Raw genomic sequence first — 25,862 nt, forward strand, 5'->3', positions numbered from 1 at the left:
GAACGACTTGAAAGCCATTGAGGATACTGTTCGAAACACAATAGCCTTCCTCGAGCGCCTCGTCCAAACTTTTCTGCCTAACTCAAGACCAGCTCGTAACAATCTTGATGGAACCTCTGGTATCAATAAAAAGCACGAACCGGGTGGTTGTACCGGAACACATGATCGGAGGGTCGTATGCAGCAATGAGAAATAACGCTAGCATCTCCATAGGTAGATAGAAAAAAAAAAAAAAAAAAAAAAACTTAATTCCTCCTTTACTTTGGCCAAATTATGCCCCAACCGTATATGTAGCTGCCATCTGTATTGGTGGAGCTCAACACTACTTTCGCTAGCCGTGGGTGTGGAGATGCTACTACGCAGTCTTGTGCGGAAGCGGTGAGGACAGGTTGTGAAGCATTGGATATCCAAAAGGAAACGATAGGTTGGACTAAAGCTATCTTGCACCATAGAACACTAACCACTTCTCATATTTACAACCCACAACCATACCAACGTGACCTCACCAAGGGCACGTCGCTGACTGTGACGGCGCGAATCTGCCACAGACCGGATGACTGGGAGTCGACACGACATACGACAAGTTCAATCGTCGACAATCTCACGGTGTCAAGATATCATGGTGTGACGTGATAAGCTTGCGGATGAAAGAAGCCTTCAGCTTCTTCGACTGCTTCTGAAGACCGCGGCTTCAAGTCTTAAGTTGATAAGTGGAGGTTAGAGCTGGCATTCAATGTCCGCCACAAGTATTCCACTGTCCTGCAAAGACCAGTCGCTGGCCTGAGATTGATTAACGAGGCCTTTCTCGAGCGTGCACGTCACGGTGAAGGTGCTCGCACCCTAACACAAACCCCAGCTCATCCATATCGCGCCCCAGACCGTGCGCACAGGTTCGTGGTTAGTGAGAATCTCGTGGGCGACACTGCACTTGTCAATACATACATCTTTTTGTACGATGAGTGCAAGCTCTATAGGTGGCTCGCCATCTTTGACGGTACCTCTTGACACCGTCAAGCAATGAACAATGACCCTGATAGTTCAAATAGATGTGCGGCCCATCCGTGGACGTTGGTGTCCCACCGTTGCATTGTCTCCAGCACGCAACTTCGCTCAGCGGTTCCCCAAGACCCAATACCAGTCTAACGAGATCGGTTGACCCGAAGTACTGCAGACGCTCTCTGGTTGTGCACCAAGACTTTGTGGGAATCATGATTGTGCGGTAATCATAGGTATGTGGTAACCATGGTTTTGCGGTAACCACATCGCTGCCCCTGGTCACATTCTGGCCGATCTAGGGCAAAAAACACTGCAAAATAGCGCAGAATATGGACAATCCCTGAACTAGAGCATACTGCGTGGGAAGAGTGTAGAGGATGTGGCTGCGGAATAGTGGCTCGCGTGGTGTATGTGAGATAGTTGCTCGATGCTCAACTTTCAGATCTGGAATTCCTCCACCATGAGCTGATGGACATGTGTCGCAGGCCAAGCGCTGTCGTGGACATGAATTGTATTAGGATGCAAGAACAATACAACACATACACACACTTTTTATTGCCACACATCAGCAATACCCGCACTCAACCGTGCGACAACATGTCTGTCGCAACTGGATGGATTTGTCCTGGCAGAGCTACGATATGTGATCGCGACTGTGCAGCGTAAGACTGTCCGTCATGGTGAATGGAATGCATCAAAGATTTGATATTCGAGCTCCATTGTACACTGACTGCCAAGCCAAATGACAATCGAATCGACACACGTTCCATATTAATCCTCGCGCAGCTTTCGGGCTCAGCAGAACACTAACGCATATCAGCCTTCCGCTTCCTTGAGCTCGTTCTGAGCTATCCGGAGGATCTCCTTCATATCGAGGTATAGCTGCAGGCTGAGGTCCCTCCATCTCTCGCTATTGGGAAACACCTTCCTTCGGAGCCTATTGACATATGGTGTGAAATTCTTCCGCGCAAGTTTGAGAAAGTCCCTCTCGTCATCAACCACACTCTTCTTTGAGCCTGCAAGCTTCTGATCGTTCTCGTAGTTCCAACATTCAAACTCGGATGGTCCAATGTGTTTATCCGGCCCATCATAGTGAATGCATATCCAGAACAGCACCCAGAAGAATGACTCGAGGTCGTGCATGAACGAGTGTGGCCCATCGTCAGGAAGCACCCCGATGGCCATAAAAGCTCGCGTACCGGTCTTCCCACGTGCTCCAGAGGCCTGCTCACATTGCTCCTTGATCGCGTGGTCGAGGTCGATCAGGAACGCGGGCCAAGACGCGTTGTTCTCGTCTTCGTTCACCATAAGGTTGTTGGGGGAGATGTCGCATTGCAGCATGCCTGCTCGTGTATGTAACGACTCGTAACCCTCGATGCAGCCTTCCAGCCCCGCAAGTAGGCTGGCCCGAGAGCTTGCTTTGTAAATGGGCTTCCCGTAGTCATGCACAATGACTCGGCGGTGGACACGGTTTGTAATGGCAGGTTTTGTCGGAGAGGTCAAGCAAGTGCGCTTGCTAGGCGGCAATGGTGCATCCGTGCAGCTCGAGGATTGCTTCCGCCCGGTGACGCTGCTTCCGTCTTTTTGTGAAGCCCAATATCCAGTCGTACTCAGCGGCGGCATCGGCTTCCTTGCCGCGTAGTTTTTCGCTTTTGTTATGTCCAGACCTCTCCGTACGTTTGTGTGGATGTCGTCGTCTCGACCACCGACACGGACCGTCTCGTGGTGGAAGTACCTTGCAACGTTCATCACGCCCTTCTCGGTCGCCCCGTGTAGCAGCTCGCCCTCCTCTTCACATGCCGGGTACTGCCAGGAGTCTTTGACAACGAGCGGGGTGTTGGGATCATCTTCCCGATGGACCCGCCAGCAGGTTGTTGCCCGACCGGCAACGCAAGCCACTCGTTTTATCACCTTGTCAATGACGAGGCGCTCTTTGCGGTTGTCTTGCTCGATCTCGATGTACCGCTTGTCGCCAGCTGTAGTGATTGTCGGATCAAGGCCCAGCTGCACCCTGTTCGTCCAGAGAAAGCCTAGCACTGCAGACACAAACTGCAGCCCATCCTTGTTGATATCGAATTGCTCGGATGCAATGGCCCCCAGTCGGTCGAAGCTCCACAGCCGCATGAGCGATCCACACAGCGTGAAGCCATGAATGAAGCGGCGACTGTCCTGAGCGGCAAGCACTTCTCCCGCATATTGGCCAAGATCAAGCCACGCCTTGGATGCTTTGTCCGCCAACGGGTTGCTCTTGAGCTCTCCAGGCACAAGGATGCGTGACCAGTGATATCTGGAGTTGATGTCAGCGCTCTCGTTGTCTACAAACCCAATGTCCAGCTTGCAGTCGGCTGTAGAACCCTGTAAGAGCTGATGGGTCGTGCCACAGTTCGCCGTCGAACCCTAGGGCCTGCCCAATGCTCTTCTGCAGAGTCCAAGAGCTGTTCTGTGAGCAGTGCAAACCAGCTCAAGACATCCCGCTCTCCCGCTCCTTCAGGCCAGCCCTTCCAGCCACGCTCCTCCTGGTGAGTGGATTGTCCCCTTCCTTGCACTTGTCGAACACGGCCTGTGCCGCCGTACCGAGACCTGCAACTTCTCCAAAGAACGCGTCGAAGAACCCGGGTACTCCGACGTGCGTTTGCCCCAGCTTATCCTTCAGCACGTCGTCAACATACTTGCGGTGTTTGGTCAAGTTCACAAAGCTGCCCGTGCTGCGCAGCCATGGCGTTTGTTGGACGGACGACGCCAGGCGGGGTAGAGGAGTGGACTCAGTGATGGCTGCATAGACCTTGTCCTATATGACCTTGTCAGACGCTTTGCAAAGAACCGCTCGAAGAAGGGGGAATATTCGCTCAATATCAACGTTGTCAGCATTGACTGCTGTCATGAGGTTCGACAAGTCATCGAGGTTCTTGCCACCGCGGCTGGAGCAAAGGGCGAGCAGCGGGAAGACTTTGCAGAGCATGTATGAGATCGAGTAGCACATTGTTGAGATCTGCTTGCATTAGACAGTTCTGAGCGAAGGTAAGATGTACTACCTTCGCCGACTAAGTTTTCACAATCTGTCTTGTGAGAATTGCAGAAGGCACTCAACCCATCTCCTATCGGCTTAGATTTGAGTATCTCTGACGGAGATCGAATTGCCATTGTTTTCGGACGCGCAGGAGGTCGGGTCTCAGTTGCGTGACTCTGCATCGATTCGGTACCTGCAACGTCACCGTCGCGGCCACGGCTACGGCCACGGCAGAGTCAGAGCGGAACCCTAGCATCACAATCGCCATCCAAAACACCCTCACTGATGGACTGTTGTATGGACCTATGCGACCGTGATAAATCTACTTGGCCGATTGATGGGGCAGCCTCGAGAGTTGAGTTTGGGTTGCGGGGCTGGAAGACGCGAGGGGCCACCCACAGCAGCCGCAGCACCACGATTCTGCTTTCTTTCTAGCTCCTTGTTGCTGTGAGGCTTTGCGCTTGCCTCTTTGTGGATCACGCACGAAGAACGTATGGCGAGAACAGCAGCACATAGAATATCCATCTTTATTGACGGACTTGTCGAATGAGAGGTTTGATGAATTGTGCTGTAGCTGGAGCGAGCATGCTGTCTTTCTACGTTGCAGCACAGGAAGGAACTTCCCGTAGCCGCGCATTCAGGAGAGCGTCACATCGTTCGGTCATCAAGAAGAGAAGCATTCAAGCTCCATCCGAACAGAACACCGGGAATGACCAAGTGTTCTACGAGTCTAGAAGATTGGCATGATATCGCAAAATTGCCATCATCTCTCCCTCTCCACAAGCCCACGCCTATCAAACACTGGCAATCTCGCCCATCGCAACCGAACCCCCTTCCAAGAAACACCGCAAATAGCAACACCACAACAACAAACAACAACTCGAACACACGTCTCGTAATCACATGACCGCAAACATCGTGAATCGCGAAGAACAAAGCGAGCCAAGCTATCGTCTTGCGTAAGCAGCTCCACGGCACGTCACCACCAATAATCTACAACAGGGATAAGAAAGAGCTGAAACAAAGTGCCTGGCGATCGCCATCGTTCCCCATCGGCCAGCAAACAATGCCAGGGACGAGGGTCCCAAGTTCCTCGTCCCTGGCATTGTTTGCTGGCCGCGCGACCATTGAGCCTCACAAGCACGACCAGGCACCGCTCAGCACTACCTAGCAGAGCCAGACACAACAAAATAGCTCGAGACCGCGACGGCGTATGACGACGCCTTCACCAGCGTATTGCCCAGCAAGCTGAAAACCTGCTAACAAATCTTGTTATCGATAAATAGCCGGTGCGGGAGTTCCGAGCGTGGCCACTGGCGTGGCATCTCGGGAGGCGAATTGCGCAGCAAAGCCGCAAGTACGTGGTTGTGGCTGGACTGTGTGGGCTGAAAATAACTCGGAGGTTGGCAATCTGCCGGCTGTGCACCAATCATGTCGTGAACTTGGTGGGATGACAGCTCGCGTGGTTGGCCGACCCTTGCGAGACGGTTGGACTCGGTGGGTCGCGAGAGGTGGTGCGGGTTCCTTGCAGCTGAGCCTGGATTTCGAGAGTGGATGCGATGGCATCGCAACGGGGCCCTGGCGGGGGGGCGGAGGTTGGTCATGGCTGGGAGCAAGCTGGCAGCCCCGGCGGCGTACGTATGCGGTGGGACATTCTAGCAAGATTGACTGCTGAACAGCTGCCTGTTGCTGCTCAACAGGAGACCGAGAAGGCGAATATAAGACGCACCTCCCATACCTCAATCAAAACCATCATCCAACATCCAAACAAAAAAATCCTTCACTCCACTAAAAACTACCACCTAATCGTTTTAATACCATCTCGGACATTCTCCTCCAAACCAACAAACCCAAAATGCAGTTCTCCCTCATCACCATCACCGCCGCCCTCGCCGCCGTCGCCTCGGCCCAGTACACCATCACAAACGGTACATCAACCTCCGCCGTTGCGCCCTACCCCTCCGCATCCGGCACCGTCTCAGTCAAGCCCAGCGGTACCGGCTCCGTCAAGCCCACCAGCAGCACCGCTCCCTTCGAGGGTGCTGCGAGCCAGCTTACCGGCTCGGCTATGGGGTTGATTGTTGCGGGTGGTATTGCGCTGATGCTATAAGCGTCTCGCACGTAGCATCACCCCCTACTCTTCAACCTGAGCGTGCACTCGAGCATGAGAGCATGACTAGGGTTGGGGATGGATTTGGCCACTTGGCACCTTTCGACACCACACTATTGAACCATCGATCACGATGGACTGGACCTCAGGCGTGAAGTTTGAGAGTCTTTTGGGAATAGAGTCTGGGATTTCCTTTTGTAAGGGCATGGCATGGCGCATCATCATCAAGAAGAAAAGACAGACATTAGACGTAGACATGCGAGAGAGATGGAGATGTAATTTCGATTCAAGACCTGGTAATGGTCGAGTAAATGGAACCCAATTCAACCCTACTTTTGCTTGATCATGCACTTCGCGGTGATATCTTCGTGAATATAGGTATGTGACGCTTCACTTCCGGTTTCAGTCACGAGTGCTTTTTTCTCTCCCGCATAGGGTTGGGTTCACTACTTTGGGTTTGGTTGAGGTGTCACAACTTTTACAGGCGCAACCAACACCGGCGACTACGCTTCCCTCGATACCAACGTCAGAAGATGTGCTGATTACACTCCAACAAGGACTGCGCTGGGTTGCATCGATGAGCTATCAGCGGCTTCTAGGTTTTTCTTTTTTTTTACTTATTCTTATCCTTGCTTGGGAAGACGGGAGATTACTCCTCCATCTCGTCCCCACTCTCGTCGTCCTCGCCGTCTTCATCGCTATCCTCCTCGTCATCGTCGTCGTCATCTTCCTCGTCGTCACCTTCGAGACCGTACGACTCGTAGAAGTCGGCGAGAACCTTGGTCTGGGGCTTGAAGCCGGCCTTCTCGAAGTCCTTCTGCAAGCTCTGCATTCTGTTAGCAACTGCAAATCAATAGAGCATACTATAAATAATCCACCCACCTCTGTCAGGATGCCACCACAAGTGACGACGACATCGACCTTTCTGGGCTCGAAGATAGCGGAGATGACCTCCTTCAGAGTGCGCTTGACATCCTCCTCGGTAATCTTGCGCACTTCGTGAAGAACCCACTCCTGCCAGTCCTTGTCAACGCTGCGTACAACGAGATCAATGAACGAGCTCTTTGCCGCCTCCACCATTGTATCCCGCTCATCTACGAAGCCCCTGACGATCGTCGAGATGGCGCCCTCAAGGGCCATCTTGTCGAACGACCTAGTGCCGTCCGCGAGCTCCTGAATCAGAGTTTTCGCTGCGTCGAATGCCTTGTACACATTTGGGCTGTTGTATACCACGAATTTCAGCTTTCCAGTCTCTACATCACGGTAGAATGATGAGCCATAAGCAAGACCTGTGCCGCGAATGGCGACCCACATCGGCCCCTCAACAGCTTCGAGGATCGCCAGAGTGACCAGCAGTGGTGGCAGTTGTGGCGCAGTATATCCCTTGGGACCCTTCGAAGTGAAGATACCGTAAGACGTATCGATAGGCATCGTGACGATGTAGTGCGCACCACCTGGGTTACGGCCAATATTAGAGAGGAGCTCGTTGCGGTCATCAATAGGGTTGACGGTAGGGTTCGAGCCTGGCTTGATGGCATCGGTGAGATGCTTGAAGGTCGATACTGGGTTGCGTAGAGTCTCAAGGTTTGCAGTAACAAGTAGACGCATGTTTGAGAAAGTCAGAAGATGCTTTCGCAGGGCCTCAAGTTTGTCGATAACCTGTTGTGGGTCGGTCTCGAGTAGCTTCAGAGTCCGCTTGAGGTAAAGAGCCTTGACCAGAGTCGTTGTAGCGCGGACGGAGGAGGTAGTGTCGTAGTGAATCATCTTGTCAATGGCGAGTGCCATGCCATTGCCATCACGCTTCTCGTCTGGTACGTTCGCCAGCAGTCTGATGACAGTGGCCTTGATTCTCTCAACGTCAAACACCGAGTCCACTAGCAGAGTTTTCAGCCACTGAACGACGGTCTCAAACTTCTCTGCCTCTGCAACAAAGTGGATATGAAGCATCTCAGAGTTACCAATATCGGTAGCCCTGCCTAGAGTGTACTCGATGGTGTCTTGCTCAAGTTTGGTGATGACTTCCTCGAACTCGATGCGCTTGCCATTCCGGACAACAGGTGTAGCGAAGAAATTGGTAAGGTAGATACTGAGCAGGGGCTTCAACTCTGTGGGCAGACCGGACGTTCCGAGAACCAGGCCGAAATGCACGAAAGAAGTCGGAATATGCTCAAAGTGAACGAAAAGTGGCAGTCCATTATCGTCCTTGTCGATGATCTGCTGGATCTTGGTATCGTTGGTACCAAGCTTCTTAGCAAGCCCTGATCGTGCCGGCACCGTTTCGAAGAAATGTATTGAATCTGTGCTGGGGATCTTGAAGCTCGTAATCAACTCCTCCGGAATGGGCCTGTTGTTCTGGTCTTGAGCCTCTTTGAGTTTTCCTGCCAGCTTCTTGAGACCTTCTTCACCAAGCTTCTCTTGCTGTGCTTTGACTCGCGCAACTTCGTCCGCCTTCATCTTCTCGTTCAAAGCGGCTGAAGGTTTTCCGAACAACGTGACATGATGGGCATCTGATATCCACTTCTTAATGAAAGAGCGCCATTGGTCTTCGCTCCATCCGTCGAGGTCGTCGAATACTTTGAGATCGCCCATAGTGATCTTCAAATCGGAGCCGTCGCGCTTTCCAAAGACGTGGTCCTTGATAATAGGCGTGTTCCAGTCCTCGTTGCTGACCTCAGATGTGAACTTAGCCTGTCGCTTAAAGCGGTGGAGGCAGTCGCGTAGGTAGCTCATGTCGAGAGGACCATTCACATGTTCCTTGAGAACCTCGAAGAAACGCTTCTCAGCAGCTTCGAGCTTCTCTGTATCTACCGCGCTCAGAGTGAACCAGATGATCGAGTCATAATGGTCCTTCATGAAGTAGTACACTTCACTGGCAAGGTGCTCCTTTTCCACCAGGGTGTTGACTAGAACAGAAACAGACGATCCGGCAAGATATGTGAGCAATGTGTTGACGGCTGTCTCGGCTAGGTCGTCCGTTGAAGGAGGGCCGAGGAAAGCAATCTGGACCTCACCGGTGGATTCGTCCTCTTCAGGGAACTCGAGGGTATCCACGATAGTCTTGCTGAGCGGTGGCGTGCGCTTGGACGCAATCCAGGGACGCTTGAAGGGTGCATCGTACGAGGGCACAGAATCAACGATGTCGTCCTCGAACTTATCCAGCACATCAAGCAGGTTTGCGTGATCCACTTCACCAATAAGGATTAGACGCATGTTCTTTGGCTGGTACATCTCTCGGTGAAACTCGCGGATGCGCTCAGCAGTCAGTACACGTAGGTTTTCCATTAAACCGCCCGTTTCTGAGCGGAAACCATCGTCTTCTGGGTACAATAGGCGGCGCATACGGAGATCCATCATGTCTCCTTGCAGGTTTTGCCGTGCTTGCATCTCAGCATAGACGACACTGTTCTGGTCAATACATGTACTGCATTCATAGCCAATAGACATACCCTGCATCTTCACCCTTGCCATCGACGTGGTGCACTTCAGTGTAGCACGCAGAATCCGTGTTAGTAGGCAGGATCAAGTGATCTAGATAGACAGGCAGAATTTGTGCGAAACTTTCCCAGCCGGCCGAGGAGAGAGTGTAAACCGTCTCGGAGATGTCTGTCCAGGCATTGGTGTCCGAGTACGAGCGGGTTGAGAGCTTATCGAGTAAGCCCTTGTATGGGTATTTCCGCCCTCCCATGAAGATCAGATGCTCAAGCGTATGCGCTACATATCGTCAGCATCGTACGGCCATTGTACTGATACACTTACGAGAGCCAGAATCATCGTGGATTTCTGTGGCGACTGCGAAGTACCCATAGACTTTGGGACCTTTTCGGTCAACTACTGTTACTCGTAGGCCTGTACGCTGCGATTCGTATTGTGTGAATTTAGCATCCGCGTAATCGGCCTCAAAGTTCTGGATCTTCTGAAAGTGAGACTCCGGTGAGATTGACCCCATTTTCCCGTAACTTGTGCTTTTGAAAACCTCAAAAGCGTCCAAAAGTTCGAATGAAGAGGTACTGTTCACGAAATTATTCGTGATGCACGATTGCGGTTGGGTAGGCGCCCCTTTGTGCAGTGCCGAATTGGTGCTATCATTGTTGTGTCAGCCAATCTCTGTGACGAGCACACAGTTCTGACGAACGAATCTCTTGTGTAAGGGTATTCATGTGAAATGTCAAGAAAAGACTTGTGTCGGCTTAGATACTACTTTGGTGGCAATAGTACGCTGCTCACATCTGGGTACCATAGTACCGTAGCAGTGTTGAGCAGAACCAGTCGAGTGGACTGCAGAGTGTGCAACTGAACTTACATTGAGGCGAAAAGAGCAAAGGAAAGGAACAACTTTTGGTAGTTGCAACACAGGTTGTTGTTCGGTCGTCGAAGAGCGCGACTGTCCGGTTTGTTAGCTTGCTTGTGTTGGATGAGGAAGCCGTGATCCAAGTACCAGATAGTGCCTGCCAGTTTCCAATAACAAAGCGTACGCGCCTAGCCACACACCTCTATCCTGTAGAAGAAGAAGGGCTGTATGCAAGATTTCGTAACTTGGCGGGGTAGTGTGTTCCCATAATGGTTTGCCCCTCTCCTGTGAATTGAAGCTCCACGCACGGACGTCATCGTTGCCAACATCGGATGCTTAACCGTGTTGCACAAGGGAAAGTACAGCGCACATCGCATTCCTCCTACCTCGACATGACAATCATCTGAGCCAACGAGATGCTTGCGACAATATCGGATGAGCAGCTTGGCGACGCAATCCTCCAATCTGCCGAACATGGGTCGTTTCCCCAAGATGGAGATGTGGCATCTGCCACTGTACCTTCGAGCGCGCTACCCAAGCTGCTAGAAAAAGTTGGGACGGCAAGAGAAGACGCCAAAGTACGCGCAAACCACAGAACTCGATAACAAAGACTGATTGCATGCCCAGAACGAAGTGCGCAAAGTTTCCCGCGAAGCTGCCTCTGACGTCGACGGATGGATATCCCAAGCACGAAAGCTACAGGACGACATCAAACGCTCCCAGGATACCGCCAAAGAGATCGTACAACATGCAGAGGGAGGAAAGGCAAACACATTACACGTCCAAGATGCGGCCAGCAAGGTCAGCTTGCTGCACACCGAGATTGCATACAATGAGAGTTTGGCGCGGGTTGTTGAACAGCTAAGGGACATCTCCACACTGCTGGACTCGGCGCAGGACGCTGCTGTGCGAGGACATGTCATGTATGCTATCGAACGACTCGAAGATGTGGACGGCGCACTCAAGAGCTTAGGGCCATTTGGATCTACAAGAGTGGTGGGAGTACTGAAGAGCAAGGAATCGCAGATGCGAAAAGCCATTGTTGAGACCGTCACAGACTCCTGGAACGGACTACTGGATGTCGACGTTGCGAACAACAAGGTATCTTTGAGGGAATCGATCGAGCGGGGAACCACAATAGACGTCAACGCGGTCGTCGAGCAGCTTACGAAGTTGGGTCTTCTGGATGAGTTTGTCACGCGTTTCAGTCGCGACTTCGATAAGACCATTCTGTCGCACCGCCTAGTCATCGGCCGGGATCAGGTTGTCACCTCCTTCGATATCCACGGTGATGACATACAGCTTATGGGCCCTGTCAACGATGGAAGTGTCAAGATCACGCTGGAGGATATCCACAAGATCGCCGAGTACCTAAGTACACGCTTGCCACCTTCTATTGCCTTACCGCTCTCGTCGAAATTGGTACCCATCATCACGTCGCGCCTGATCACCCACTACCTTGTACCTGCGGTACCAACATCTACAGATGGTGTCCAAGAGTTCCAGGAGACCCTGTCATACGTTCTGGGTCTTGTTGAATACCTCGACGAACTTGGTTGGACTGGCCAGAACCGTTTAACAGAGTGGGTCGATGAGTCGGCGGAGATCTGGCTAGCGAAACAGAAAGAGAATGCCATTGCCAGAGTGCAAAAGCTGTTCCCAAAGCAAGTGAAGATCAAGAAGACTGTGGAAAAGGTGGAAACACAAGTCATTTCGAAGGGTGATGCATTGCACCCCGTACAAGAGGAGCAGGACAACGACTGGGGTGCCGAATGGGGAGACGAAGATGAACCTACCAAGGAGGATACGAGCATCGCGGCGCAGGATGTGGAAGAAGAGGACATGAGCGCATGGGGTATGGACGAAGACGAGCCCGGGGAAGCATCAAAACCGGAGAGCAAGACAGAAGAGAAAAAGCCCGCAGATGACGAGAATGCAGAAGATTGGGGGAATGAGTGGGGCGATGACGAAGACACCAAATCAGCACCCTCACCGCAAGCCCACATGAAACCGCCTCAGCGTAAGACAAATGGGCAGTCAGCGCAACAGGCACCGGCAGAGCAGCATGTCACACTGAGAGAGACGTACACCGTAACGGCCATTCCTGACTCGATCATCGAGATCATACTGCAAGTCGTTGCAGACTTAGAAACTCTCAACTCGCGCGACCTCGTCAGATCCGCGATCTCACCTGCTAGTGGAGGCCTGTTTGCTATACCCAGCTTGCTACTTGCAATGTACCGGGCTACTGCTTCTGTTCATTACTCCGCCGACATTGCAGGCAACATGCTCGTCTACAACGACTGCGAACGTCTCTCAGATCGCTTACGCACATTCATCCAAGAGCAGGCAGAGAAAGACCGTGCTTCGAATCTCCCACAGCTGCTCCGACCCTCAGTTCGTCTGACGCCGAAGATCGAGGCCGATCTCAAGACGATGGACGGCTTCAGCAGGCGGGCATATGGACGGGAGATGGAGTCGCAAAGACAGATCATCAAGGATCATCTGGAAGATGCACAAGGCTTCCAAGGATGCACCAACGTCCCCTTTGCGACAGTGTGCGACGATGCCATCGCGACCACCATCGACCGCATTGGCGACGTAAAGCGACAATGGCAGAACATTGTGTCTCATAGGGTTCTTGTTCAGTCGCTTGGATCACTCGTCAGTACGGCGTTTGCGAAGTTCATCAATGACGTGATGGACATGTCGGACATTGCAGAAGATGAGTCGAGAAAGCTGCACAGCTACTGTATGTCACTGGCGACACTCAATCAGCACTTTCAAACACAGGACGAATCCGGAGAGACCAGGGACACAGCAAGTTTGTATGTTCAGAACTGGTTCAGACTGCAGTATCTTGGTGAGATCCTGGCCGGCAGCCTGGCAGATATCAAGTACCTCTGGAACGAAAGCGAGCTGAAGCTGGAGATGGGAGCCGAGGAAGTGGTAGGGTTAATTGAGGCTCTCTTCGCACCAAGTGACCTTCGACGAAGAGCCATCGCCGAGATCAGGAGGACAAGCATGCATTAGACAGGCTGCGATCGTTTAGACACGATATCCACGACTTTTTCACATGTTCAATAATACTCAGCGTCTGAGATCAACTGTTGATGCAAGGCTGGAGCGGAGAGTTCTGTCCGCCGATTGGTGGTTCCCGCTTGATGCGCTAAGCCAAATCTGGCTCACTAGCTTCTCGAAAAGTTCCATTGCCGCCAAATTTCCAAAGTTCCAAGGCGATCGCAACAGCAAAACTGACTACAACATACGCTATGGATTCCACCGCAGCAGAGACCAAGGTGCAAATTCGCCTCAGCACTCGCGACCCTGGTCTTCAGATCGCCGAGGAGCCGACAGTGCTGTTGGTGCAAACCTGTAAGGATATCCCCTCATGCGCGCAATGCGTGAGAAGAAGAAGAAGATAGCAGACGAGCAGTGTTTGAGTCGTTCTGCGCTCGGTTTTCGGACGCTGACACAGACTTACAGCCTTGAGCCGACACCAACTTTCCACGCTCGTGAACGATCTGCTGCACCGCGAGACCAACCGCATCCCGTTCGACATTCTCATCAACGGCCAATTCCTGCGCACCTCAGTCGACGAATTCCTCACAAAAAACGGCATAAACGCGGAAACCACATTGGACGTAGAGTACACACGAGCGCTCGTTCCACCGCTGAACGTCACAAGCTTCGAGCATGACGACTGGGTATCGGCGGTAGACGTGCTCTCGCACGCCTCGCCCGCAGGAACATGGGTAGGCGGAAACGTGCAGGGCGGCCAAGAGAGGATCCTTAGCGCAAGCTACGACGGCCTTGTACGCGTCTGGAACACCTCGGGCGATGTCTTGGCGACATCAGAAGCACCGAACAACGGCGGCAGGATAACAAGCTTAAAGACTGCGAAGTGGCTGTCAGACAAGAAGATTGTAGCGGCGGGTCTGGATAACACTGTACGAGTGTACAAGTATGACGACGATGCGCGCACCATTACAACGAGCCTCGAGCTCTTCAACCACAGATGGGCTGTTGAGGATGTCGCCGTCCACGGACCCTCGAACCGCATCCTGTCCGCCTCTTCCGACTCCACCATCTCCCTGTTCTCCAGCAACGCCAAAGAGAACCCAGCCGCACCCTCAACCCTCCTCCCCAACTCCACAGCTGCCTCGAACAAGCGCCAAAAGCTCTCAAAACCCGACCGCACAGTCCCCGCTCGCGGCGCATTAGCAACCTTCAACGGCCACGCCGCACCCGTCTCCAGCGTGATCTTCAAGCCCGACGACGCAACAGTCGCCTATTCCGCCTCGCACGACCACACACTCAAGACCTGGGACTTCCCCACCCAATCCTGCGTCGACACACGCACAACGGGCCACGCACTGCTCTCCCTCTGCGCAATCCCCTCCCGCAACCTCCTCGCAACCGGCACCTCGGCGCGCCACATCACACTCGTCGATCCGCGCGTGTCCGCCACACAAATCAGCGTCATGACACTGCGCGGCCACAAGAACGGCATCGTCTCTCTGGACACTGATCCTAACTCGGAGTACAACCTCGTGTCTGGCTCGCACGACGGCACATGCCAGATTTGGGATCTGAGGAATGTCACGACGGGAAGCCAGATCGGCGAGGGTATGACGGGCGAGAGTGTGTACACGATTAACAGGCAGGGAGTCAGTGGGCCAGCAAAGAGTCATGGCGAGGGGGTGAAGGTGTTCAGTGTCAGGTGGGATAAGGAGGTCGGGATTGTGAGTGCGGGTGAGGACAAGAAGGTGCAGATCAACCGGACTCTTGATTTGTAAGTGCGGTTGTGGAGGAGAATAAGCAAAAGTATAGGCGTTCGGGCGCGTGAATGGGGCAGATACCATGATATCATACGTCTACTTCGGTCTTGATTCATATCAACGCCGCCAAATGCCCGTTAAACTCCGGTGAATGGGTATCATGACTTTTCTGACTCCGTCAACACCCTGAATCCCTCCAGCACCCTTAACAGTCTCAATGTACTGTATGCGTCCTAGCAGCGCTCGTCCATTCTCCTCGCCGCAGTTCCAATCATCTCTTCGCCATTCTCCCTCGTCATCCGCACCTCCCCACAATCTCCAAAGTCCTCCAGACCAAGCTTCGCTCTGTCCTCGCACCCTTCCCTCCTCACCTCCTTACACCAAATGCCCCGGCAGCAAAAAATTCGCAACCCCCTCTTTCACGGCGTACTCATGCCCACAGCACCCGCACACCAGTTTGCCCTCTTGTATGCACGTCTCGAGTAGTACGCGGTGCAAGTCTTTCGCTGTCTGGCTCGGCTCCTGCTCGGCTTGTGTGCGACCCTCTGTAGTGTCTGTGCTGTTTCCTCCTGAGATGAGATCGGTGGGTGTGGGCGGTGTTGGGGGGAGGTCTGGGAGGCCGAGCTGTGTTCCATGTCAGTCAAGACAGTCCAGGCTTAAATCGCTGTTGCGAGGTGGGAGGGGGGAAGGGGGAGGGGAAGCGTGCCTCTTTGCATATTGTGCGCAGTTCCTCCCACATTAACCGCGGGAGTATGTTCTTGAGGAAGGGGAGGTTGACGTCGGCTTCTTGGATTTCTAGTTCGGCGTCCCGTGGGTGGAGGGGGAAGGAGGAGGCGTTCGTTTTGCAGGTTTTTATTGCGCAGGTGAGGAAATTGAGGGTTAGGAGCTTCATTGTGGCGGTTGGGAGCGTGGTATGAGGGGGGGGTGAGGTATTCAGATTGGTGTTAGGATTGGGCACGTTGGCTGATCGAGGTGGGATGTCGCGATAAATTTTGGGAGATGCGGTGGGGTAAGCAGGGGTGCGGTTTAAGCTTAAATTTAGCGCCCTTACTACGGCTGGTTGATTGATTGATTGATTGATTGGTTTAACGTCCTATCTGAGTCTAAGACTATGGAAGACGAGAGGAGCATTAGCTCCTCTGGTAATGCAAAGATTTAGTTACATGAGGTTGAGTTCAATGAAGGTACAAGAGATGTGAGGGCTCGGGCCCAAAGCAGAGTTGCTGGAAACCACGGCTGGTTCTTTCTTAGCTATTCAGGGCTACTGGACTTCAGACACCTTCTTCGCATATTTCTACGATCAGTTTAGTGTCTTGGATCTCAATGTCACCCATCATGTGAGCTGTTGGGGCCGATCGGGCTTGCGTGGAGCCAGGCTTTGTTCAGATGCCCTCAGCCTTGCCGCCCTGAACACCACATCTCAAGATCACCTTTTGAATGCGTTCAAATCACCATGGAACAAACACCAAGCCCTGATGGTTTTTCGGTTTACGCCAGTCGTCCTCTCGACCTGGAGTCAGACCAAATTAGGCTCCTTGAGGTTCATCATGGCAGACGGGAAGAACTGATCTACTGCAGTATCCGCACCGTTTGTCTTCAGGATCAACCCCTTTACGCAACGTTTTCATATGTCTGGGGCAATCCGGGCTCCCGACGGGCGATATCTATCGACGACCAGGCCTTGATTGTAGGACCCAATTTCTTGGACACAATGCGATAGCTAAGATTGCTCGTGGTTACACTCGGAGAACAGCTCGTATTCTGGATTGACGCTATTTGCATCGATCAGAGTAGCCACGCAGAACGTAGTCATCACGTCGCCATGATGGGTGAAATCTACTCGCAGTGTACCGAAGCTATAGTGTGGCTTGGAGAAATCCACAGAGACACACTGACCTCCAGCGAAACGTCTGCGCTTGACAAATCTCATGATCCTTCCTCGGTCGACGAAACCTACAATCCACTAACTTGCGAACCTCATGTGGTTGGTTGCCAGTGCCTAGATGCTAACTAGATAAGGTCTACGCATCTTCCATGGACCTCCACACCTCCACAGGCTTCTGCGGTAGCCTTGTCAGTACTAAATCGTATCGCGGCATTGAAGAACTGCGAAGACTTCCAACTATGTCGACTTCCGTGAACTTGTATGAGATGTTGGCATTTCGGTCCATCACGAAATTTCTATAGTTTAGGATTTCGAAGAAATCATTTGGTCTTGCGTGGTCGCTTTGTCGATTCAGTTAAAATTGTTAATTCCGATGCAAAAGTGTGAGGGTCGAAGCTACCATATCGAAATACGTCAGAGCGCATGCTGAATGAGTTGAGTCGTAGCTGGAGGTTATCAAGGTGGGAAAGGTCAAACGTCCAAACCTAGTTTGGTACTTCGTGCCCTGTGATGGCGGTTTGGTAGACATCCAAAGTGAGGCTCTTGAGCTGGGAGCCTGAGAGCCGGATACCAGGGGTGTGGAGCCAAAGGTCATGGTAGACCATGGCGCGAGGCTCTCGATGAAGGTCAGATTGTTCACTAAGGTGCCATCCACCGTGGAACGCCCTCGAGGAACATGGCAAGTGTGGCTTTGACCGTCAGAAGAATTTCAAAGCTATCTAGTAGATCCCGACAATGACTCAAGCATGCATGTTCTCTGTGTTCATCTTTTGTCTCACGAATGGCGAACGCGAGCTCTGCCAGAGAAATCTGCAATTCTCCTCTTGGGACCTACAACGTCACACCAGCTCACAAGAACAGACTACGTAATATCAAGCAAAGCTACGTCCCACCATATAGAATTCAAGATCGAGCCCGTCGTCGCGAGTCAATATTGGAAGAATGGAAGGTCCGCTATGCTACCATAGGTATGGTAGATCTTGAACTCGTAGTCACGTACAAGTTGAAAGTCTTTGTAGACTGTGAAGACACTGAAGATAAAGGTACAGGCAGCACATCCGCGGGCAGCTCCCATCTTCCACGGCGTCTTTAGATATATAGCTCTTAGCGTTCCCTCCTTTTGGACACTGGCATCCAACGACAACGCGGTACGATGACAGCGGCGCCAGCTCAATGACGGATAGATCGTTTGGTGACTCTGGCTCCATCATGTAAGGAACGGTGTATCATCAAAGAACACAGTGCTTGTAGAAAGCGTAAGCGTCCGCTCATGTCTGCCGCCCCTATGCCCCATGCCTCGCGGAGGGGCACGCCAAGAGTCAGCTCTGAAAGGCAGGAACTCCTCACTTCAGCCAGCTCAGCCCTGGAGAGCGCCAATGACACCGCGGGCTAGAGTGCAACGATTCGATCCTCGTACGGCTGGATCCCGTAGGATATCCAGCATCTCATTTAATCTACCCTCAATACCTCTAACACTTTTGATCCTACAGTGCGGAGATCCAACACGTCTTCCCTTACAACCACACATCTTCTTGATGCACAATCACCTCTTCCACCCACCCTCCAACAGCGCCAGCCTCCGCCCAATATTCCCAAAGCACACACAACTGCAAAACAGCACGCTTCCCACCCACGTGACGACTGCCAGGTTGTCGTAGCTAATGATTCCAGCAAACAGATCCGGTCTATGGTTGGGTATCGAAGGCGCGTGCGTAGCGTTGGCATCGGGCGGTGCAGATGGCGAAAGCAAGGCCGTAGGGTTGGAGAGGAACATGAGCGATGTAAATATTGAAGTTACGATGAGCGAGAACGAGAGTCCGGGTTTGCTGCGGTCGAGGATGTACCACAGTGCGGGGTTTACGAGCGCAAGAGTGAGGGTGAGTTGCAGAGTGGACTGCCATGGGAGGCGGCGCTGTTGTGATGTTAGCACGATATTGTGGTCTGAGAAGAGAGGTGGACTCACAATAGCAAAAGCAACGCCCACAAATGCCGCCACGCTCCTGACTACATCGTTGATCTGCTCGCTGATCGGACTCTCGCTGTCTTTCTCCTGCTCTTTCTCCTCCAACGTGCTATGCCGACTCCACACCAGATCGATATACGGCAACAGACTCCCGAGCGCAACCCCCGCACAGCCCCAAGTCATAACATAAAACCAGCTCTCACGGTCGACACCCTTAACATGCACCGCAGCAAGCTGTCGCGTGTCATGCAAATGGCTCACAATCGTGCCATACAAAACCCCAAACGTGAACAGCGCCGCCAGCTTGAAGAACAGCACAGCGTACCTGGCCACACCACTCCTCGCCCTCCTCGTCTGACTACTTCTCCTCCTCTCAGCAGCCACTTTCCCCTTCCCACTGCCCCGGCGCGCGGAGTTCTTCATGCTGAGCCCTGCATCCGCACCGCCCGTGCCGGTCTCATACACACTCGCATTCCACCCCATCGCCGTATGTCCCGGTGTCTCTGCGCCCGTGCCCCATGGTGTTTCAGCGACGCTTTGCGCGCCGTTTGTGCTTGCGCCTACGTCGTCGTAAATCCCGAAGAGCGTGCTGCTATTCATGTTCAAGAAGCTTTTATTCTGGCGCGGCAGCCGCGCACTGCCAGTGCCGTCGACGGGCGACTCGGGGGCATCATCCGTGCGAGAGTTGTATGTGCGGAGGAGGCGCGCGTTCAGCTGAGCGAGAAAGTCTGAGCTGCGGCTGTTCTGCAGATCCGAGGGCGAGTGCGGTTGTTGCGTGTGTGAGAAAGCGTGGGTAGGACTGTCTGCTGTGTCGCAGGGGGCTTGCGAATCGAAGTTTCGCCGCGGTATAGGGCGGTAGATGTGTGGTTGTTGGCTTGCACTTTCTCTTCGATCGAAAGTGTCGTCGGCCATTGCGGAGGTCCGTATGCGGTTCCGCAGCAAATGCGCAAACGAATACTCAGCTCTTCCAATTCGCCTCTTCAATTAAAGACCATAGAGTTAGCAAATCGTGTACCAGTAGCAGTGGAAAGAACGAAGATATATCCGGTGAGTCCACCCGGGCGAGCGACCGCGTCTCCGCAATCAACAATTTGTTTCTAGAATGGAAGGTAGCTCGAAAGGTTAACTGCAGGGCCATTAGCGCACGTGCACGCGCCTGAGGGTGGAGAGCTTGGCCCGCAATGTGTGGACCGCGACTCGCAAACATACCTCGTATAGGCAATAGACGTGATATGGGTTGATAAATGGGGAAGCAGATATCCGTGCTTGCGACTTCACGGGTGTGCAAAAGAGGGGAGTTGGCCGTCATAGTGCTATATAGTGTTATAGTGGGCTGGCACTGGGTCTGACGTTGGTAGTCCACAGTTTGCTCAGGCGCGTGTCAGATGTGGCTTTCATGTGAAAGTCGGCTGACTCTACCGGGGCGTGTTCGCTTGCAGATCTGTGAACTCCGCACCTTTTATGCATGTCGAGACCTCAACAAATATGACTGCAGAAACACTTGCGAACTTCTGAATGGATGCATGATACATGTTCTCATTAGATCTGGCTTTTCTGGCTGCTCCCACTCGGATACACGGCTGATACACAAGAGGCGTGGCTCTCCGGCGAATGCTAGCCTCGTCGTACTGTGGCTCCCGAGCCGCTATCTAGACCTCAGCTGCAGAGACCCTTTTCCCGTCTATTCTCACATGTTGCGACCGACTCCTGCCTGAAATGCTCAAGAACGTAATACACAGAATGCTGCCGTCATACCGTTGGCTTGCAGGTTGTTTCGTCGTCTCCACTGCCTCCGCTACCCCTCCACTCCGAGGCGCGTACCGACACGCTTACGTTTAATCGACAACAGGCTCGAGGACGTTGCCGCTGTGACATGTTAGCAAGTGGGTACAGAAAAGATTGTGGAGAGACTTACGCAACAATGTTGGCCCAACCAATGAGACGCCAGTGCTTCTCGATACGTCGGGACAGAGCAACCTTCTCACCAATCTCTGTGCAGGCGGGCGATGTGAGGGTAAGACGGGCGGCGTCAGCCTTCACGGCGACGACCTTGGCACCAGTAGCAGTCGAACCAATGTTGACCATGAGGACTTCGTTCTTCGCCAGCTTGGCGACCTTCGCCTGCTTGCCATCGGCGGTCTTGACACCGAGCAATCTTCGGAGAAGGAAGTAGTTGACCTCGATCTCAGTGTAGATGTTGGGGAGATGTCCACGGAGACCGAGGACGAAGCCGACAAGACGATCGGCACGGCAGAGGGTAGGGTCGACGCGGGTACCAACACCAATGAGACCGCCAGGAACAGCGAACTTCAGGTCGTTGTGCTCGGCGAACAGGGAAACGACTCTCGAGAAGATAGGCTTGCACTGAACCTTGCCCTGGGCGTCCTTGGAAACGATACCGGGCCTGATCTCAACCTCGTCACCCAACTTCAAAACACCAGTCAGGATAGAGCCACCAGCAACACCTCCCTTCAGCTCGTCAATCTCAGCACCGGGCTTGTTGACGTCGAAGGATCGGATGACGATCATGTGGGGCTTTGTGGTGAAGTCGCGGACAGGGACGGGGATCTTGCTGATGAGCTGCTCGCAGATGGCGTCGATGTTGAACTTCAGCTGGGCGGAGATGGGGATGACGGGCGAGCCGTCGGCAACAGTTCCACGGATAAACTTCAGGATCGACTCGTAGTGGGAGGCCGCGCTGTCTTCCCGCATCAGATCAACCTTGTTTTGGAGGATGATGATGTGGTTGAGCTTCATGATCTCGATAGCGGCCAAATGCTCACTTGTCTGGGGCTGGGGGCAAGTCTCGTTTCCGGCGATCAACAGCAGGGCAGCGTCCATGACGGCAGCACCTGACAGCATAGTGCTCATGAGAATGTCGTGGCCGGGACAGTCGACGAACGAAACGTGGCGCTTGAGGCGATATGTTCCTTCGCAGCCCTCGCGCTCGCAAGGCGGATCGACCTCCTTCTCGCTCTTGTACGATCGGTAGCATGTCGGGCGCGGGCACTCTGGGTTGTCGCACTGGTAGATCTTTGCGTTCGCGTAACCGAGCTTGATGGTGATGTTCCTCTCGAGTTCGTTCTTAAAACGGACGGTCTGCACACCGGAGATGGCCTTGACGACTGTAGACTTTCCGTGCGCGACGTGACCGATTGTGCCAATGTTGATGGTAGCCTGGCGGGAGATGATCTCGGGGGACAATGGGCTCAGTGTGGAGAAGTCGATTGTGTTTGGGTCTGGCTGCTCGCTGCTGCGTGTTAGCCATGGCTCCTTCCTCCTCTACTTGCGCTCTTGCAGTGCTTACGGCAGCTCAGGGCGCTCAACCTGCACCGGCGCCTCTCTCGGCTTCTTCAAGGCCGACTTTGGCTTTGTCTCCTCCACCTCCTCCTGCTCCGACTCGCTCTCGACATCGTTGACGTCGCGGTGCTCGTGCTCCGACTCGGAATCCATGCTGCGCAGCTTTTCGTGTCTTTGGTCGGCGTGATAGAGGGGGCGACGGGGTCCTGCAAATGGGGCGTCCGGGTGCGTGGCTATCGATGCGGCGGCGTGCAGCTGTTTTCCCACAGCAAAGGCGAAAATGGCGTTGACTCAGCCGCTGGCCGCGGGGCAGCGCGCGCACGCCCACGCCCAACGGCGCCGATCAGTTGTTCCGGCCGAGGGCTCAATAAAACTTTCTCTGCCGCGGCCACTCTTTTGCTCTCCATATTGAACAACGCAAAATTAACACACCTACTTTAAAGCATTTTCTTTGGAGAGACCCGTCATCTACGGATGGTGTGAGGTTTCCATGAGCACGAAAACCGTCTGTAGCGTGGAGAGCAGAAATTGGCTGATCTTGGGTGCGGTTTCCTCCGCTTTCGAGCAGATGGGGGAGAGCGCAATGATTGACCGTACATTCCTTATCGTGAGCATTGTTTGCTATCGACTGTGTTACCGTCCTCATCGACTTCGTGAGTCGACGTGACTCGACGTAGATGGCAGCAGTCTTCATGCACAGAAGCTAGGTTGCATCTCAGTCTCCTGCGTGCACTTACCGCAACTAAATATCGTCGAGACTGCGTTTCCATGTCTCGGCGACATTGTACTTGCGGCAGATCAACCCATTGGTTCTTATAGACGTCTAGGACATTATTCTTCCGTTCCAAACGCGTTTCGATGGGCCATACATACTTGCCATACACTGTAAACCCTGCGCGCTGGAGGTACGAACTGTGTAATCTGAGTACCCCCGGCCTTGGCTCCGGTAGTGAGTTCCTTGATAGCGGGCTATCTAGGCTTCGCTACAACAGTTGGAGGGTTCCAGCCGCCTCCTCATTGCTGGCCGCGCTCCTATTGGCTCACACCTGCTGTACCATGGTTCACCACTCACAGTGCTGCACGTTGATTCCATGCAATATTGTGTGCACGCGCACAACCGTCTTTGTCGTATTGAAACACCATGTTTGCCTATCTGCAACAACTTCACGAGTCTCTGTACTTCCCTTCAGACTTCTTCTTTGGACTTGAGTATATCACTACCAGAACTGCCGGCCAGATGCCATCACGATCTAAGACCATTCGCCGATGCGCCTTCAAGCTACCTAAGAACAATAAGTACCAGTGTCAGAAGGCTGGAGACAAGTACCAACCGAAGATCAAGCTGTGGTATTGCAGATTCCATGATCGTCATGCACAGGACAGATGCCCAGTGCCTGTCACTTGGGCAGGGAGGGGGGCTCAGTGCGGCCAGCTAGGCCACCTTGACGAAGAGAGCGGGAAGAAGTTGTGCGAACGGCACGCGATGAAGAGCAAGGGAGACGGTTGGCCGCAGATGCGGGATGTACCATCTACGGAGCGACAGGACTCGCTGAAAGGAAAACATGTCGAGCATGTTGACGCACAGATTGACGCAGAGTCGAACGCCCCATCAGACATCGAGGATGTGCCCTTGGGCTCGGAACTGCACGAGCAGATGGTGCCACCAAAAGATGACTGTATTCAAGCTGAAATGCTCACCGACGACAAACACCGTTTAGCAACACTGAAGCTAGAAGAACCCACGTTCATTGCACCTGAAGAGGAGAGCGGTCCAACCCCCACAGCCATCATCGATGCACACGCGCTCGACTACGACGCCTTCCTAGGAGCACTACCCAAGGAGACACTCGATAAGCTCACAATCAGGAAAACTCCAGGCGAACCTCGCGACCTCGGACGACCACCACGCATGCGCGTTGACTCGCTCTTCCCCTCGCCTACCTCCACGCCATTAAAGGAGGACACTGCAATCAGCTCACCTACCGCCACTGCACACGCAGCCTACCGTGATGTCGTCCAATCACTTGGAAACACACGGCTCCAGATTGTCCCACCTCGCCGTACACCACAGGCACGTATCGACTTCTTGAGCGCTCAGGATGCTCAAAGTCCGACGCATATTGCGGCTACGTATGTGCAGTGTTGTGTGTGTCTCGAGAAGCATGGGGAGTACAATATGCGGCAAGTCGAGTCTTGTAAACACCGATACCGTGATCTATGTTTCAGGAAAGCGGTCAAGATTGGAGGGCTGCGGAGGTTCAATTGCTCGAGTTGTAGGGCATGGATGGAGGGACGGCAGAAAGAGATGAACGGGCACTGATGAAGCGGGACTTCATAAAGCATCACATTGCATAGCACAGTCGGGCCTACTCGTAGAGCAACCAACGGATAAATAACGGAACCCACTTTCGTATGTCGCTCCGTCCCAGGATGGCAAGCAGCTGCACTGTGCCGCATGGACCCACAAGAGAGGATACTACGAGCATGGGTTCCGCGGAATATATTCGACTTGATTCTGCTCAAGACTGGATCAGCAAGACTATATCAACACTTGTAGTTCCACAATGACCGAAGAAATCGACTACAATATTGTAAAGTGGCAAGCCCAACTCACTTCCAAGATCCACCGAGATCTCTACCCACTCTTGGATCCTCACAACAATCCAGCTCTGTCCGCAGCAGCAGACAAAGTCGTCTCATAACTGGTGTTTCCGGCAGTATGGGCAGAAGATTGCTTCCACATGGGTCATAGCTGGCTCTGCGGGCGTGGTGATTACGGGACGAAACGCAGATAAGCTAAGGAAGGTGGAAGAGCAGCTGGAGTTGTTGAAGAAATCCGAGTTTCCAGGTGAACCGAGAACAAGGGTATTGAGTGTGCCTGCGGATGTGACGAAAGAGACGAAGGTGGCGAACCTCTGGTCCAGAGCGGGAAAAGAGCGGGGCCAAGTCAATGTCGTCGTCAACAACGCCGGCACCCTAACACAAGCAAAGACCGGCGAAGATGCGCCAGCTAACCTGTGGAGAGACTTCGTACGTCGCTTCTCTCCTCCAAGCTTCCTCCACCGCAGCTGGTAGATACCAGGAAGTCAACGTCAAAGGCGCCCAACTCAACATCCACCACTTCCTCGCCCGACTCCCCTCCTCCAGCACCGGAACCGTGTTAGACATCTCAACCGGCATCCTCGGCGAAACCTACCCAAACTTCGCCTCTATATCCCCAGCAAACTCGTGACCCAACGTGCGATGCTTCAGCGTCTTCCCTGGGCTCGTGGCAACGGATATGCCGCCCATGGAGTACCTGATATGGCGCTGGATGATCCGATGCTGACGGATGGGTTGAGTTTGTGGCTATGTACGGAGAGGGCGGAGTGGTTGAGAGGGGGTTTAGTGAGTGTGAACTGGGATTTTGAGGAGATGGAGGAACATAGGGAAGAGATTTGGAGAAGGGTCTGATTAGGTTGGCTTTTACGGGGGCGAAGTTTGGGAAGGGCGGGCATTCTTGGGCAGGGAAGTCTTGATACATTTAGGCGTA

The 25,862-nt window shown here is 53.2% G+C and overlaps 12 protein-coding genes across 12 annotated transcripts in view; 6 read left to right on the forward strand and 6 right to left on the reverse strand.

Moving 5' to 3' along the window:
* BU25DRAFT_424151 (uncharacterized protein) overlaps positions 1-196 on the forward strand; it is a gene marked incomplete at both ends in the record, with an annotated part of 1,036 nt that extends 840 nt beyond the window's left edge. The window contains one exon of the mRNA XM_033708262.1: positions 45-196. Within this exon, the coding sequence (XP_033558560.1) occupies positions 45-196 (152 nt within the window). The remainder of the gene's footprint in view (positions 1-44) is intronic.
* A 1,666-nt stretch (positions 197-1,862) lies between these two features.
* On the reverse strand, positions 1,863-3,976 carry BU25DRAFT_433594 (uncharacterized protein; the record flags this gene model as incomplete). Its single annotated transcript, XM_033708788.1, has 5 exons — positions 1,863-1,933; positions 2,001-3,360; positions 3,393-3,512; positions 3,554-3,643; positions 3,794-3,976. The coding sequence occupies 5 exons, from the start codon at positions 3,974-3,976 to the stop codon at positions 1,863-1,865; spliced, it is 1,824 nt and encodes a 607-aa protein (XP_033558561.1).
* Positions 3,977-5,858: 1,882 nt separating this feature from the next.
* BU25DRAFT_348240 (uncharacterized protein) lies at positions 5,859-6,113 on the forward strand (the record flags this gene model as incomplete). Its single annotated transcript, XM_033703190.1, has 1 exon — positions 5,859-6,113. The coding sequence occupies one exon, from the start codon at positions 5,859-5,861 to the stop codon at positions 6,111-6,113; it is 255 nt and encodes an 84-aa protein (XP_033558562.1).
* A 649-nt stretch (positions 6,114-6,762) lies between these two features.
* On the reverse strand, positions 6,763-10,059 carry BU25DRAFT_348352 (zinc metalloprotease-like protein; the record flags this gene model as incomplete). The annotated part of the gene is made up of 4 exons (XM_033703195.1): positions 6,763-6,939; positions 6,996-9,513; positions 9,560-9,824; positions 9,870-10,059. 4 exons carry the CDS (start codon positions 10,057-10,059, stop codon positions 6,763-6,765), a joined length of 3,150 nt encoding a protein of 1,049 aa, XP_033558563.1.
* Positions 10,060-10,735: 676 nt separating this feature from the next.
* BU25DRAFT_442053 (uncharacterized protein) lies at positions 10,736-15,280 on the forward strand. The gene is made up of 3 exons (XM_033709273.1): positions 10,736-10,979; positions 11,029-13,423; positions 13,888-15,280. Exons 1-3 carry the CDS (start codon positions 10,818-10,820, stop codon positions 15,198-15,200), a joined length of 3,870 nt encoding a protein of 1,289 aa, XP_033558564.1. The 5' UTR covers positions 10,736-10,817; the 3' UTR covers positions 15,201-15,280.
* Position 15,281: 1 nt separating this feature from the next.
* On the reverse strand, positions 15,282-16,131 carry BU25DRAFT_413621 (Trm112p-domain-containing protein). Its single transcript, XM_033707073.1, has 2 exons — positions 15,889-16,131; positions 15,282-15,806 (listed from the first exon to the last, which is right to left on the reverse strand). Exons 1-2 carry the CDS (start codon positions 16,072-16,074, stop codon positions 15,558-15,560), a joined length of 435 nt encoding a protein of 144 aa, XP_033558565.1. The 5' UTR covers positions 16,075-16,131; the 3' UTR covers positions 15,282-15,557.
* A 540-nt stretch (positions 16,132-16,671) lies between these two features.
* Positions 16,672-17,058, forward strand: BU25DRAFT_300669 (uncharacterized protein; the record flags this gene model as incomplete). Its single annotated transcript, XM_033701981.1, has 2 exons — positions 16,672-16,869; positions 16,903-17,058. Coding segments are annotated over 2 exons (354 nt in total), but the record flags the coding sequence as incomplete, so codon positions are not given.
* Positions 17,059-18,385: 1,327 nt separating this feature from the next.
* Positions 18,386-20,264, reverse strand: BU25DRAFT_160450 (uncharacterized protein). The gene is made up of 3 exons (XM_033700707.1): positions 20,240-20,264; positions 19,266-20,006; positions 18,386-18,893 (listed from the first exon to the last, which is right to left on the reverse strand). The coding sequence occupies exons 2-3, from the start codon at positions 19,940-19,942 to the stop codon at positions 18,611-18,613; spliced, it is 960 nt and encodes a 319-aa protein (XP_033558567.1). The 5' UTR covers positions 19,943-20,006; positions 20,240-20,264; the 3' UTR covers positions 18,386-18,610.
* A 289-nt stretch (positions 20,265-20,553) lies between these two features.
* Positions 20,554-22,589, reverse strand: BU25DRAFT_413623 (uncharacterized protein). The gene is made up of 3 exons (XM_033707074.1): positions 22,338-22,589; positions 20,946-22,280; positions 20,554-20,896 (listed from the first exon to the last, which is right to left on the reverse strand). The coding sequence occupies exons 1-3, from the start codon at positions 22,481-22,483 to the stop codon at positions 20,866-20,868; spliced, it is 1,512 nt and encodes a 503-aa protein (XP_033558568.1). The 5' UTR covers positions 22,484-22,589; the 3' UTR covers positions 20,554-20,865.
* Positions 22,589-23,247, reverse strand: BU25DRAFT_160460 (uncharacterized protein). The gene has a single exon (XM_033700708.1). It carries the CDS (start codon positions 23,022-23,024, stop codon positions 22,695-22,697), a length of 330 nt encoding a protein of 109 aa, XP_033558569.1. The 5' UTR covers positions 23,025-23,247; the 3' UTR covers positions 22,589-22,694.
* Positions 23,248-23,471: 224 nt separating this feature from the next.
* Positions 23,472-24,650, forward strand: BU25DRAFT_424157 (uncharacterized protein; the record flags this gene model as incomplete). The annotated part of the gene is made up of 1 exon (XM_033708263.1): positions 23,472-24,650. The coding sequence occupies one exon, from the start codon at positions 23,472-23,474 to the stop codon at positions 24,648-24,650; it is 1,179 nt and encodes a 392-aa protein (XP_033558570.1).
* Positions 24,651-24,889: 239 nt separating this feature from the next.
* On the forward strand, positions 24,890-25,848 carry BU25DRAFT_442057 (uncharacterized protein; the record flags this gene model as incomplete). Its single annotated transcript, XM_033709274.1, has 5 exons — positions 24,890-25,020; positions 25,061-25,360; positions 25,413-25,558; positions 25,672-25,777; positions 25,810-25,848. Exons 1-5 carry the CDS (start codon positions 24,895-24,897, stop codon positions 25,846-25,848), a joined length of 717 nt encoding a protein of 238 aa, XP_033558571.1. The 5' UTR covers positions 24,890-24,894.
* Between the last annotated feature and the right edge of the window lie 14 nt (positions 25,849-25,862).

This window comes from Macroventuria anomochaeta (assembly GCF_010093625.1).
Source record: "Macroventuria anomochaeta strain CBS 525.71 unplaced genomic scaffold BU25scaffold_31, whole genome shotgun sequence".
Taxonomy (NCBI): domain Eukaryota; kingdom Fungi; phylum Ascomycota; class Dothideomycetes; order Pleosporales; family Didymellaceae; genus Macroventuria; species Macroventuria anomochaeta.